Raw genomic sequence first — 15845 nt, 5'->3', positions numbered from 1 at the left:
AACCATGCTGTAACATGGTCTTCAGGGGCCTCCCAGCCCTGCAGAAAGCAGAAAAAACCAGGGTACCTCCTTGGAGTCCCCTCTCCCCCCACCCCTTGTTTTCTTCCCCCACCCTTGCAGTCTTTCAGGATTCTCCCACCCACTATAAATAAATATAGCATGGTGAGTTTTGTCTTCTACTCTCAGGTACAATCAGAAGTGGAGCTTACAAACATTCCACAGCACATTCTAGAGGAAGAGAAGATTTGTGTTCATTGAGGCTTGTCCTATTTTCATGGAGGCTAGAAGCAATAAGAAGCATAGAATATAGAAAGGGAGCTGGAAGCAATGTTTTAAGGTTTGTGAGCTTTTGGTAGTGTGGCTTAGTATTTTTAAAAATGGACTTTAGAGTTAAGCAAACATAGGTGTGTATTTCACCTTGACCAGTCTCAAGTTTAGACAACTTAACCACGTAAAGGTTCATTTTCCTTATCTGTAAAATGGGCATATTAGTAACAGCTGTCTTCTTGTGAAGATTAACATATCTAGTATCATGCCTGGTAGATTGTCGGTGCTCAAAATGTATTAGTTCCCTCCCTATCATCGTTCCTTACATTGCTAACCCCTCAATGATCATATCTTATTAATTTTTCTACCCTGCACTTGTGATGTAGATATTCAGTAAGTGTCTGTTGAATTCAAGATTATCTGCCTTACTCTTAGAGTTATAGAGATTATTTAGTCCATGGAGTGATTCCATTTGGATGCTATCCTATTAGTAAAGGATTATGAAATGAAGTGTCCTTGGGAATATCATTCCAAAATAACAAACCTCATTGGGGTTTCCCCCCCAAGACTCACTTCTTTCTCTGATTTCCTCTCCATCAATAGCTCTCAGAGCAAGAGGCTGACTTCTTATATCACGGACTTACTGCTTTTAACGGAGGCAGGAGTTGTGACAAAATCAAAATTATCTCTTTGATTGAAAATGTGAAGACATCTCCTTTAGAACAACTTGTGAAACAGAACTGAAAGCTGTCATTTGGCATTATGGTTTGACATTTGTTTGCAGTTACGTTTTTAACTACAATTAAGGGAATCTCAATGTTTGCGTGTATGCAAGAAATTAGGTTCTCATTTTCTTTTTGGTCTAAGAACTTAAAAGTTAAAGTTTTAAAAATAAATAATCTTACTTGTGAGTAGATCCTAGTTTGCCTATTGTACCAACTCCTAAAACATTATTTTAAAAAATATATCTGGTGAAATTGCGGGGTAGAATGCTACAGATGGCCAGCCCTTCTCCCAGATATGAAAAGTGAAGGCAGCATTACATACTGCAGACAGTCCTAGGCTGGTACGAGCTGGAGCCAGCTCTGCCTCCTGTGAATAACACCACTTCAGAAAGACACCGACCACTCAGGATCTTCATTTCTCCTAAAATTTGGGAGTTGCATTCATGTATTTCCAAAGACTGGCTAGAAAAATCTACTGTATCCCTAGAGACTAAAACTGCCTGACACCTGGTAGACACTCAATAAATATTGGATGTGTGGATGGGAATGAATTTAATCCCAATCAAACCACTGATGACAGGATTTAAAACTCAGAAGCCCCCAGTGTTTCGGGCTCAGAGAGTTTCTGACTTGCCAAAAATCAGAGCTGCGAGTTCAATTCTGTATTCTACTGAAAATCTTCTTGATTGGATTCTTAGTCAATCCAAATTTAGGACCCGATTTTGTGTTGTTTCCTATAAACCTAAAGCAGCAATATCTGTAGAATTGGTTCTAAAGAGGAAATTGGATAGCTGCATGACATCCAAAAATAGCTGCACATTTTCAGCTTTTTATAACATGGAAAAGATGGAATATGTCTCTAACAATTGTGTTTCATTTCTTATCGTTCCTCTACACTTCTAGCAGAAAGGCCCACTAGAGTCCAAGCTGATTCTTTATAGGTTCTTTCAGCTCAATATTGTTTTTCTTTATCAGTTTCTTTCCTTTTTAAAATTTATCTTTATTGTTGAAAGTATTACAGATACTTTGGATTTGTTTCCCCATTGACCCCTCTCCACCCAGCACCCACCCTTGATTAGCTTGGAACAGGCACTGACTAGTGCATATAGAGATGATTATATGCATGAAAAAGGTACTCCTGATCCCAAAAATAAAAACCACACTTACATAGCACACTATGGAAGAACTTGCACCTTGTCCAGGGGATGGGGAGGTGGGTAGGGAGAGGTTAACCAGGAAATTTATATGCATGCAAATCAAGGACAGTTAACTGTTTGTAATATCACATAGAATTATTCTTTCTGCCTTGTCCCATGAAAGACTCACACTGAAGAGCTTTTGGAGTTATGAGGAATCAAAGACATATGAACATCTTTATTTCTGTAGTCAGATCAAGCAAACTTACCATCACAAGTGCAAGCTTGTAATTTTTATAACAGTTCACTCAAAACACCTTATATTTTGCACAAGTTCATAAGGAACTTAATGATTCTTTGAAACTTCAGTTAATAGTTATACTTCATTAACATTGTTCCAGCCTTGGTCCACTGTATTTTAGCTTCCCTAATATACTAGACTTTCCTAGTTTTGTTCTAAAAGAATACACTTAACAGTGGGGTGTTTTGTACTGGGTTCATCAGAGGAAAGTATATGAAATGCATTCTACTTTTGGTGGTATCAAAATTATAGCTATCTCACCTATCTATAGCTATCAAACCTGTCTCAGTTTGGCTCAGTGGATAGAGTGTTGGCCCGCGGACTGAAGGGAAGGGTTGCAGGTTTGATTTCTGTCAAGGAAACATACCTCGGTTGCAGGCTCAATCCCCGACCCCTGTCGGTGTGCGTGCAGGAGGCAACCAATCGATGTCTTCTCTCACATTAATGTTTCTCTCTCTGTCTCTCCCCCTTCCTTCCACTCTCTCTGAAAATCAGTGGAAAAAATATCCTCAGGTGAGGATTAACCAAAAAATTATATCTCCAGGGAGACTGGTATTCAGCATCTTAAATATTCAGTACCATCCATTTTAATAGTAAATATAACTTATAAAGTACTCACAGGCACCCATCTGAAAATGCTTCTTGGAATTTTCTAATCAGTAAAACCTCTTTTCAAATAGGAAACCTGGCTTAGGAAATAAAAGTGAATGAATGGCCAGAACTCTGTTGTCAGGCCACTTCTAACAAGCATACGGCCAGCCACATCCATTCTGTGATACTGACATTCTATGAAACCAGGTGAAGTGCTGCTTTATTTCCATTGACTGCTGCTCCTTTTTTGACCAGGTTTACTATTATAGATACTAATCTTATACCTGAAGTTTCATAATATCACTTGAAGGCAGACCATTGTATTAGTTTCCTATTGCTGCTATAACAAATTAACACAGACTTAGTGGCTTAAAACAACAACAATTTGTTATAGTTCTGGAGGTTGGAAAACCAAATTAGTGTTCAGGGACTAAAATCCAGATGTCAGGAAAGCTGGTTCTTTCTGGAGGCTCCAGGGTAGAACCCATTCCTTGCCTTTTCTAGGTTAGAGACTGCTGGCATTCCTTGGGTCCTGGACCCATGAATCCAATCTCTGCTTCTGTCTTCACATCATCACCTTCCCCCACAATAACGTTCTTTTCTCATATAAAGAACCTTGGTGATTACACTTAGGACTCATCCAGATAATCCAGGATAGTCTCCACACCCCAAGATCCTTGATCACATCTGCAAAGTCCCTTTTGCCATATAAGGCAAATAGTCTATGGAAAGGATGAAAGTTGTGAAAGTTGTTTCCCCAACAGGGAGAATCTCTAATGCCCTCTTCTAATGTGGTCAACATAGACCAGTACATAGCAGAGAGGAAAGCCAGGAACCGTGGAGAAAACTGGACTGAGAAATCACTTCCACATGAAAGAACCATAGACTAAGCAAAGAATGTTTCCCACCTCCAGAGCGGGAATCCTCATAGTGGCTTCCAGTAGGATCTCGGAGTTGCGATGGACTCCAGTTAGTGCCAGGTGGCTTACTGTGCACTTCCCAGTGAGAGGACTATGCTATCCACATTTGTTTGACATCACACATGGCCGTTCGACATGTTCTTGACACTGAAATATAAGAGAAGTGATGTGTGTCATTCTAAGCAGAAGCTTTAACAGGTCTTAAGGTTTGGTAACATTTCTTTTCTATAAACCATAAAATCAACATTTCCAGGTAAGAGCTGCTCTTTGGCCTGCATCCTGGGACAAAAAGTAGAGCAGAGCGCAGATGACACCTAACAAGCAAAAAGTACACTAGTACTGTAAGCCTTTGAGATTACCAACAAGTTAAGTTTTGGATGTCTCTGAAATACAAAATCAGAGCAGTCAGGTGAAGAGTTGGATACATGAGTCAGATGCATCGAAACAGATATGAGTTAGAGATAAAATTTGGGAGCTGTCAGCATCTCCATTGCATTTTAATCATAAGAGTAGATAAGATCACCTAGAGAAAGAGAAGAAAGTAAAAAGGGCCAGGACAAAGTGCTGAGAACACAAGTATTAATTGACACGTAGAGGAAGATGAGTCTGCAGAGGAGACAGGAATGGCCGTGTCCTCCTCCTTTGTTCCTTTTGTGTCACTTGCCGTTCTCCAGCCTACAGACTGCTGAGCAAGCATCAGAACCTGGTGGTCTGCTTCACACTTTCAAAGATAAAGCTTCCTTTAGCATTGATGGATTTTGAGCACGCTTTGGACAGGGACCCTGCCTTCCCCAGTCACCTCTGTCCCTCCAAGGCCTGATGACACCGCCTTGCTCCTAGTGTGCAGAGTGGTCAGTAAACCCCACCGTACGACTAACCTGCCCATTCTCTTACCTTGGTCTCTCCCTTTAATTCTCTTTCCTCCACATACACATTCTACTCCATATTCAGGTTTTATCATTCGTTTTTATAAAGATTGAGTAGATACATAGAAGGTTTATATAGGTGTAAAGTATGAAGAAGTACAACACAATGAACACCTATGTATCAATCACTCAGTTTAGGAAAAAGGACTTTGCCATTAACTTTGGAGTCCCTCGTGCTTCTCCCCAATTCCACTGCATTGCATTCTCCCACAGAGGAAACCACCAACCTGCATTTTGTGGTTCTCAGTGAACTAGGAATAAAAAAGCATCTACAGTTAACACCTGTGTGCTTGTCAGTTCCTTTGCTCACTATTTCTTTTGGCATGTCTGACCTTGCTTCTGAATATATTCCTTTCTGCAAAGCATATTATTTCATGCTCCTTTAGTAAAGGTCCTTTAGTTAGTGCTAAACACTCAGGTTTTATTTATCTGAGCATATTTTATCTCAGTCTCATTCTTAAAGATAGTTTTGCTGGGTACCCAACTTTAGGTTGCTGGTTATTTTCTCATAGGATTTTGAACATATTATTTTACTGTTCTTGGTTTCTTTTGTTTCTGTTGGAAAATAAGCTTTTATTTTATTTGGGTTCCTTGGAAGATAATGTAGTTTTGTTTTTTTTTCTCTTTGGCTTTTAAGATCTCTTTAACTTTGATGTTCTTAATTTTCCACTACCAGGTGCTCAGATGTAAGATTTATTTTTATTTATCTTACTAGAATCCATTGAGCTTCTAGATTTGTGGGTTGTTGTTTTTCATCAATATGGAGTATTTTCCTCAGATATTTCTTCCTTTCCCTTTCTCCTTTGCTTCTGAAATAATGAATATATATATATATGTATGTATATATATATATATATATATATGATATTTTCAATTTGTCTTCCATATAGCCACTTCTCTTATATTTTTGACTCCCTGTACCACACTCTATATACTTTCTTTGAATATCCCTTTCAGCTTATCACTTCATTTTTCAGCTATGAATAATCTGCTACATGGCCATTCACAGAGTATTCAATTTCAGCTACCATATTTTTCATTTCTACAAGTTCAATTTGGTTCTTTTTCAAACGTAGTCATTTAAATCACTCTTATTTCTTTATTTTACTGTATTGAACATCCTTATTTTATATTCTGTATATGAAAATTTAATACTTTAGAATTCATGAGTTTGATTATGCTACCTTTGTGTTTATTCATTCTTCCTGTTAGTGGCTTTTAAAAAATATTTTGTGATTTTTTTTTAACACTATGATCTCATAGGTCTTATATCTTTATCAGTAGGAATTCTTTGAGCCCCAGTTTTAAGATAGATTTTCCCCAAAATATTGGTGTTTTTCCTACCAGGCATCTGGAGGCAAGGTTAACTAGCACCACTTTAAGTTTTCTTTTCAACATGAAGTGTTTGGGACCACTCAGGTAATATGAATTCAGGATACAAATTTGCATTAGGGTTGGTTTGTGTCTACAAATTCTTATGAGATATTTGTATTTCCCCCTCTACTTAGCACCCAAATTCAAAGCCAGTAGTTTCCTTTTTGTACCTTGAGAGGAGATATTATTTTTACTTTACACATACTGAGCATGAATTTCACACATATACTGTAAGTAGCTCTTTGAGATGCAACTTCATTCAGGTGAGTGTCCTCTTAGACTCTTCCTTTGTCTCCTGTTCCTGTGCCCTTCATGGCTGTAAATTTTAAAGCTCAAGTTCATCATATTTGGAAAGTACTTTCAAGATGAGGGTTAGCTTCAGTGCTCTACTTATTGCTGGGGTTCTTCCAATTCATTTCATTATTTTTTAACCTTTCGTTTGGAATAATTTTATATTTATATAAAAGTCACAAAGACAGTATAGAGTTGATGTTTTCCATTTAGCCTATCTTTCTTAACCATGGCATAACCACTTTTCTGCAAAAAACTAAGAAATTAGCATTGGTATAATGTAATTAACCGAAAGACTTTATTCAGATTTCAGTAGTTTTCCACTGATACTGTGTCCATTCTTTCACTTGAGTTTTGTCCTCTTTATCTTTCTCACTTTTTGTCCAGTTAATTGATGAATTTTTATATTTTTCTATAATAAAAAATAATTTTATTTATTTTTAGTAGAAAAGTGTAAAGGCACCTTGTCCAACACATTTTCTGGAAAGAGAAGCCTGGAAAGTTTTGCTTTCTCAGTTTCCCTCAAGTGATATTTATACTCTGGTTACCAAGTTAAATATGTTTTCTTATGTTTGTGTTCTTAAAATTTTCTAGACTAGAAATGTAGGCACTATTTTCATTACAGTAAAAAAAAAAAATTTTAATAATACTGTGAGTGAGACTAGAATAGAGATTAAGAGATAGATTGAGGGTATGTTATGATACTCTAGGCAGAAGATAAAGTCAAGAAGCTTAATGAAGTTGGTAGTGGGAAAAGAAGGGAAGAAATAGTTTGACAAGGAGGAAGTGGAATATATAGAACTCGTTATTGAGTGGATGTGGTAGAACAAGGAGAAGGTAGAGTCGGAGATGACTCGGGGATTTCAAACAAAGATTTTGATTGTTAAAGAAAGGTTTTCAGAAGTCAAAAGGAAAAGCAAGATTGCAGGAGATAATGGTGAATTTTCGTTTTAATGTGTGAAATCTTTGTTGTTGATGCGTCACTAGGACACAGATGTCCAGCGGCAGTTATAAATGGAAGCCACGAGTTTGAGAAAAGGGATCAGAGTGAAAGGAAGAGGTTGGTGATGGAAAGCAAAGGGCTTAGGAAGAGGAGTAAGGACGGAGAAGAATCTCCTACATAGAAAGACAGAAGAGTCATGATTCTAGAAACAGGAAGGAACCCTAAGCAACAAGCATCCAGGGGTCCTCACACTTTTTAAACGGGGCCAGTTCACTGTCCCTCAAACCGTTGGAGGGCCGGACTATAGTTTAAAAAAAAACTATGAACAAATTCCTATGCACACTGCACATATCTTATTTTGAAGTAAAAAAAAAACAAAACGGGAACAAATACAATATTTGTATTTGCATGGCCCGCGGGCCGTAGTTTGAGGACCCCTGAAGCATGCTTTTGCCACTACCTGTGATAGTCAAATGCTAATTTGGGTGCCTCTGGGAAAGGTTCACACAAATCCCCCACATTACCTCCACCTGGAGGATCACAAACTAAGCTTTGGGATCCATTTATGTGGATTAAAATGTTAAATGTTCTTTGTGTTTTCAATTTTCTGTCTTGTGCTATTCCATATCACACCTCAGAATTTATCCCCCACTTGATTTGGTGTGTTCCAATCAGCATTTGAGATAAGTAAAAGAAAAATAAATCTAACAGAGACCACAAACGTGCTGATTTTATGGCACATCCCAACATATTTTCCTTTAAAAAACAAAGCAAAGCAAAATATTGTCTAGTGTTAGAATTTAGTCATAAACTTTAGAACCACAATGTATTACATTTTATTATTTTTGTGAATCCATATATGTTGTTACTATTTCATGCAAAAATAGCATTACTTATTACACAAAAATTAAGCCTGAGAAAATACCTTACTATGCAGTGTTTGTGAATTATTGTTAACAGTTAAAATCATATCTAGTAGAATCTATCTATCTATCTATCTATCTTGCTAAAGAATAAACAGACTAAGTTGTGAAATTATATTCTCTGAACCAAGATGTGCAGCTTAGAGTATTAGGATGAGACTTGACTCATTTGTCAGGTTTATGGTTTTCAGGGAACTGATGCTGATTTCACATCAGAAGAGCATTGAGCAGCTGCAGGAAGCCCTTCGACAGAAGCGGCTGGATGATGCCAACTGGAGGGAGAAGGTAATGATAATGTAGCTTTCATCAGCATGTGTCTTATTTGCTTCTTTAAAGTTCTGTTTGTTTGCCAGAAGATTATTCCAAATAGATTTCTTTGCTTCTATGCACACATTTGTTTTCTTCTGGAATTTCCTAGACCAATGCACAATGCACAGTGCACTGAAGCCTTCCCAACTCTTTTTCTTCCCCAGCTGGTACCTATTGCTAGCACTAACTTCTGCCTTGGTTTTCTGGTTATGACTTAAATTGATTCATATGGGCAATAATTGAATTTGAGAATATGAACTAAAGTTGCTCTAAGTGTCTCATTCTTATTTTGTTTCATTTTGTAGCATGGTCTTTTTCTTTTCTTCTCTAAAGTTCATATTTCTTTAATTAGTTCTAATTTTTATTAGTCTCAGTGTCCTCAGTTGGTGAATCTATTCTTATTCACATTCCCCCATCTTTACTGATCCATGTTTAAAAAAACAGAAAGATGATCAACCTAACTAACAATAAAAAAAAACATATTAAAACGATGAGAGATTATTTTTCACACATCCACTTGATAGAGTGGTTTTTGCACTGCACTGAAGGACTAGTGAGATCATGTTTCATATTCTTTATGGGACTGAAAATTACAGCAACGTTTCCGACAGCAGTTTGGCAGTATGTATGAAGACATATTGTAAATCCCATATTTGACTCAAAAATTTCACTCATGAAAGTATTATAGAGACTTACAGATCCTTCTCTTCCCTTAGCTCCTTAGCTCCTCTGAGACCAGTGATGGCGAACCTTTTGAGCTCGGCGTGTCAGCATTTTGAATACCCTAATTTAACTCTGGTGCCGTGTCACATATAGAAATTTTTTGATATTTGCAACCATAGTAAAACAAAGACTTCTATTTTTGATATTTATTTTATATATTTAAATGCCATTTAAAAAAGAAAAGTCAACCAAAAAAATGAGTTCGCATGTCACCTCTGACACGCATGTCATAGGTTCGCCATCACTGTCTTAGACTGATAGAGTGAACTTTCCTGCCTTTGCTCGTGTATAAGTTTCTCATGTCCTCAGCCACACCCCAGGAAGGACTTTCAGATACAGTCTCCTGTGAACTCTTTGCTTTCATGATCCACTCTAGTATTACTGAACACTGTGTTCTGTCCCTGAGGTGCTAATGCAGCCAGTAGACCAAGTTAGTGTTGGCATCTGACCATATAAGAGTATTATGTTCTTGCTTTATGCTGTTAATTTGATGATGAAAATAAACCTGTATAGGATTCTGTAAGTTCTTACTAAGACCATGATATCTTTCTAATAAGTTAATTACATCATAGGTGTATTTTGGCAGGTATAATTTTCTATAACATTTCATTTTGTTGAGAGGGCATGACTTCTTATTAATAAATCTCATAATTCAGCTTAGCAGTAAATCAAGATCCAGATCAGTAAAGCCAAGATATGATAATTATGTCCTGGTTGTGTTAGCTATTGAGGCTATGAATAAAAAGTTCCCTGAAAGTCCTCTCATGAGAAAGAAGAATCACTAATATGACATTGTCATCTCTTTCTTGGGTCACTGTGCCTTTGTGTAGGAATGTAGTGTTCCCTTTATAAATATATAATACACATATTAGAATAAACTTCGTAACTTAAGTGCTTTTATCATTAAAAAATGTAGACAGCCATTTCTGCCTGTGCTTAATTACTTTAGAGTACGTAAAAAGCACATAACAAAATCAACTGTTGCTATGCAACAAGGATGGCACATTTGAAAATAACTATATGTTTACTAATTGCCATGGATTTTTGTTTACTTGAAGTGTTGTTTCGATGTGAAGAATGAAAATTAATGTGCATGCTGAACATTTAAAATTGGTTCCAAATGCACAATGATGTTACTATTCAGTGAAAATTCTGCAATTAATAAATCTCCTATAGCTGGAATGCTAATTTGACTTAGTTTTAAATAGTACATAGATCTTTTAAAAACAAATAGTTCAACATTGTTCTTGAGCTTCTAAAAAATGTTACTTAGTTGGGGTTTTTTAAATATTGTCAAGGTATCTGGTGGGCTGTTAACTCTTACAGTCATACCTTGCGATCTTTCCAAATGTTTTGCATTTGATTTGTTCATGTGTTCTTGACTTATCTATCCCAGTGTGGCTGGAGCACAGTGATCACGTGGGGAAAATTAGGTTGGAGAAGTCCAGGGCTGCCAGAGACGGCGTGTGGGTTGTGCCCTGCACAATAACACAGGCCATGGGAGAGAAGGGGGCTGCAGTCCAGCCTGTGCTCTGCTCACCGAGTACTGTGCCTGGCATGAGGCTGAATTCATCTAAGGAAGGGGTGCTTTGTTGATTCACATGATGGTGTCATATAGGCTGGTAGTGGCCCTATAGAAAATCACGTAGAGGCCTTTTGATTTTATACTAATGCACTGAGAAATCACTGAGAGGGAATAAGAGAATCCAGATTTTATTTTGTAAAGGCAAAATGAACAGGATTTAATGCTGGACTGGGTGTGGAGGGTAAGGGAGAGAGGGGAATGATTTGAATAACTAGATGGATGGTCGTTCTGAGTCCTGAGATGGGGAGGGCTGGGGGCAGAACAGATGGAGACAGGTTTTTGTATCAAGATTTCTGGTTCAGACACTTTATTTGAGACACCTGTGAAGTTCCTAAATGGCTACCAGGAGGCAGGTGGATGTAAGTACCTGGAATTCACAAGAACATCTGTTCTTTTTTTCTGAGTGCCCCTAAGGCAGTGGTTCTCAACCTTGGCTGCACATTAGAATCACCTGGGAATTTTTTTAAATCCTGATTTCTGGGCCTCATCTTCCAAAATTCTGTTTCTTTGTTATGGGGTGAGGCCACAGCATTAGTAACAAAGAAACAGAATTTCTGGAGGATGAGGCCCAGAAATAAGGATTTTAAAAAGATTCCCAAGTGATTCTAATGTGCAGCCAAGGTTGAGAACCACTGCCCTAAGGTGTTCCTTGTCTTTAGTAGTCCAAAAGCAACACATTTGAACAACCCTATGTTTCTAAATGATCACCAGCATCCTTTTCCCTAAACAATCCAGAAATTGATTTTGAGAGAGCCAAAAGAATTTATTGCAGTGAATGTAAATATAATTGCTTTGCCTTGGGGCAAATGCTCAGACCTGTACTCAGTGCAATAAACCCAATGACCCCACACTGGAGCTAGGCTTCTGTCTGCATTTTATTTCATTTAAAGGGCTTCCCACAAACCTTCTTAGCAATCTCTCTGTTTCCTGGTAATCTGGTTTCAGTGTTCCCTTGAGAAATGCAGATTGACAGCTCTCCTCTTCTTACGGTGACCTCAACCACAGAGTCTCACTAAATCAGGTTTGACAGTTTTTCTCCCAAGTTGTCTGGCATTAACTCCCCCTGAGAATTTAGAATCATGGCACAGTGTAAATCCAGAGCCAGCCTGTCACTGGGATCCCTTCTCTAATCTCACTAGATGATCTCTCAGGCCTGAAGGAATCCAGGACTCTCTCTTGCTCCAGTAGCAGAGCCAAAAACAGTGGTTAAAAACCACAGGGAGAGAGCTGTTGGCTCAGCTAAAGGAAGCAGTGCCGAATGCTTAGTGCTGTCTGAAAATGGAAACGCCTGCTGGGAAAGGAGTGAGTTACAGTTTCTATGGTCTAGAGGCACAGAGCAGACAATCATTTGGTGTGGATTCCATGGTAGAGACTGAGGGATCAGGGCATAGAAGTAATCTCCATGGACTATTATAACCCTGCTCATGCTACAGCTTCACTTAGATGTTTCATCCCATTTCATCCTCATAAGGACTCCCAAGGGAACTTTAGTCACAACCCCACCAGGAAAAATTATAGTCACAATTAACAGCATTCAACTGGAAAGTGTCAGAACCAGGATTTAAACTCAGCTCTATCTAAATCCAAAATCCTTGTTTATTCTTTCCACTAGTCATAAAAGCTTGAGAAATTGAGCTAAGGGATTTCTATGGTTCCTTCCAGCACTGTGATTCTATCTGAGTCAAAATATGGATAGAGGCATTACTGACCCATGTTTTCCTTAAACAACCTTCTGGCCACAATCACATTAAAATGATCATCTATGGTCTTCATCAAGAAAGGACCATTAAAACTCAACATTTGTACTTTATATCCCCTCTGACTTTCAACAGAAGTTAGTCTAAGGGCCTCAAATATTTTTAAAAATAGGATTGCTGGCAAGGACTGTGTTTACAGTATAAATGTACAGAAGACAAAGCTATTAGTATTTCTCAAAACTGTAATCATATATTGTTCTAACTTTTCTACTTATTTTCAGGTCTTATAAGATCTTGAAATATTTGACCCAAGGTGAATTTTTCTGGCTTAAGTTCTGAGTCAACTTTTTAAAAAATACTAGAATTTAAAAATTAGGTTAATCTTTTGAATTAGAATTAGAATTTTAAAAAATATTAGAGTCTGGCCCAGCCGTGGTGGCTCAGAGGATAGAGCATCAACCTGCAGACCCAAGGGTCCTGGATTCAATTCAGGTCAAGTGCACATGCTTGGTTGCAGGCTCCTCCCCGGCCCAGGCCCTGGTCAGGGCTCATGCAGGAGGCATCCAATTGATGTGTTTCTCTCACATCGATATTTCTCTCTGTCTTTCCCACTTTCTTCCACTCCTTCTAAAAAGCAATAGAAAAATATCCTCTGTGAGGATTAAAAAAAAATGGAGCCTGAAAATAAGATTAATTTACTTATTTTATGGTAAAATGACTTTATATGAGTGTTAAATGCTATTTTTTAGATTGAAGCTGAACTCGCCAAGGAAAGAGCCCAACATTTAGTTGAATTTGAGGAGCAAGCTCTTCTCTTTAAGGAAGAAGCTAAACTGGAACTTGATATCGAAAAGGAAAAACACCAAGAAATAATCCAAAAGTGTAAGAAAGAACAAGAGGAGCTACAAATGAAGGTCTGTCATTCTGATGCTCACCATTACTTAATGGGTTTAACACTACGGATGTTGGTTATTTCCTCCTGAGAGCACTACCGTATTTATAACTCCAGCAGTTTTCCTCATAGTCACTGTGCCTTGTTTTAGCCACATAGATAGAATGGTTTGGATAGTCTCCAGATGAATAGCTGATATGAATTATACAAGCATGCAATCCAGCTATGTAGGGAATTTTTTATAAAAATAAACTTATTTTTTAAAACAGCATAAATTATGTAACTAATAATTAGCATCATTAGCTATTCCAACTCATCAAATATCAAACATCAAAAGATAATGAGGTGTTTGGCGTAATTAAAAATTTTCTAACAACTAAAGCCTATCTTCTTTAATTGTAAATATTTTCAATTCCAACTATTTTTGAAGGGAAATATTTTTAAAATGTAACCACCTCCATAATTTCTGAAAGAATGTGCCCTAAATATACTTTAAGGTTTTGTTAAGGTTTCCCTGTTTTTGTAAGGCCTGAGTGTAGTAGAATGCATGTGTTGTGTGTGTGTGTGTGTGTGTATTAACCAAGATGCAGTGGGGAAAGCAATATTTTGAATAAAATCATTAACAGTCTGTGTAAAGTAAGCATCCAATGGGATTGAATGGCCTCTGCTTTGGTGTACAGGGGATATGGGACAACCTTCTCAAAGGCAGGCCCGGCTACAAGATTGTATGATAAATGCAGTATCACAGGGCTCCATACTCAGGAAGGCCTCATGCTTTGGGTGTAATGCTCTGCAGATGCTGTTTTGAAATTCTTAATAATGTTTCCCTTTATTGTTGAAAGTGTTACAGATATCCCTTTTCCCCCAATTGTCCTCCTCCACCTGGCTCCCACCCCTCTCTAGGCCTTCACGGCACTATTGTCTATCGATGGGTTATGCATATCCTATAAATAATAAAAGGCTAATATGCAAACCAACCAAATGGTGAACGACTGGGACTGGTCGCTATGACGCGCGGACGCTCAATGCAGGAGCTTCCCCCTGGTGGTCAGTGAGCTCCCACAGTGGTAGCACAGTTCAGCCAGAAGCTGGGCTCATGGCTGGTGAGCACAGCGGTGGTGGCAGTGGGAGCCTCTCCTGCCTCCGTGGCAGCACTGCTGTGTTAGGCCCGCTCTAAGCCGTCAGTTGGACATCCCCCAAGGGCTCCTGGACTGTGGGAGGGTGCAGGCGGGCTGAGACCCCCCCTCTCCCAGTGCATGATTTTCAAATGCAAATAAGTTCTTTGGTTAATCTCTTCCTGCCCCTCTGTTTCCTCTGAAACTCATCAGTCTGTTGCATGCTTCAATGTCTCTGGATCTATTTTGTTCCTCAGTTTATTTAGTTCATTAGATTCCACATATAAGTGAGATCATGTGATACTTGTCTTTTTCTGACTGGCTTATTTCCCATAGCATAATACTCTCCAATATTACCTTTCAATTTGTGTTTTATCATATAAGTGAAGTCCTATTGGAACAATGGGCACATACGGGGAACTTGGAGCTTTGGCTCACCAAAGATTCAGCCTCCCTGAGGCAGGTTCTCTCCCAGATAGGCCTCTTGCTTCCCAGCCCCTCTCCCCCACCCCCCAGGTCACCGCTGGCTCCCCTTCGCATGCCCTCCCACCCCCTGCCTCACCTCAGGACTGCTGTCTCAGGGTCCCATCTGCAGGGGAATGTCAAAAGGCAGGCCCCAACTTGCCAGGGGTTTCAGTTTTTCAAGAGAAATTATAAGTCCAGATTTTTTTTTTTTGGCTTTTTTACATTTTATTTTACTTTTTACTTTTATAAAAATATTTTTGTATTGATATACTCAAATTGGAACGATACAGAGAAGATTAGCATGGCCCCTGTGCAAGGATGACACGCAAATTCGTAAATCCAGATTTTTAAAGTAAACGCTTTGAATTTTAAATGTTGACTCCCTTTTTAAAAAATCAGAACACACTTGTGGCCATGTGAGCCTACCTCCCAGGGACAACCTGCTCTGTTTTGGTGCCATGTCTCCTCTGGGTGATGGAAACTACTGTCCAGGACTAGCAGTGACCCTCTTCCTTCCTGTATTAATTGGAGATCATGGAATATTAATTTAATTTATAAAATTACAAAGGGTAGTGAGTAGATTTCTTGCAGAAGTTATTCTTAATGTAAATTTAACATTTGGAACAAATTTTGGAGACTTAATTCTTAAGGAATAGTTCACA

At 38.3% G+C, this 15845-nt stretch overlaps 1 protein-coding gene and 1 pseudogene across 1 annotated transcript in view; both read left to right on the top strand.

Moving 5' to 3' along the window:
* Positions 1–15845, top strand: part of LEKR1 (leucine, glutamate and lysine rich 1) — a 65609-nt gene that overhangs the window by 33333 nt on the left and 16431 nt on the right. Inside the window, exons 6-7 of the mRNA XM_036351196.1 lie at positions 8589–8682; positions 13461–13625. Coding sequence (XP_036207089.1) covers positions 8589–8682; positions 13461–13625 — 259 coding nt within the window. The remainder of the gene's footprint in view (positions 1–8588; positions 8683–13460; positions 13626–15845) is intronic.
* LOC118677829 lies at positions 15433–15532 on the top strand (annotated as a pseudogene).

This window comes from Myotis myotis, unplaced genomic scaffold (assembly GCF_014108235.1).
Source record: "Myotis myotis isolate mMyoMyo1 unplaced genomic scaffold, mMyoMyo1.p scaffold_m19_p_2, whole genome shotgun sequence".
Taxonomy (NCBI): domain Eukaryota; kingdom Metazoa; phylum Chordata; class Mammalia; order Chiroptera; family Vespertilionidae; genus Myotis; species Myotis myotis.
This window is presented reverse-complemented; position numbering and strand designations above follow the sequence as displayed.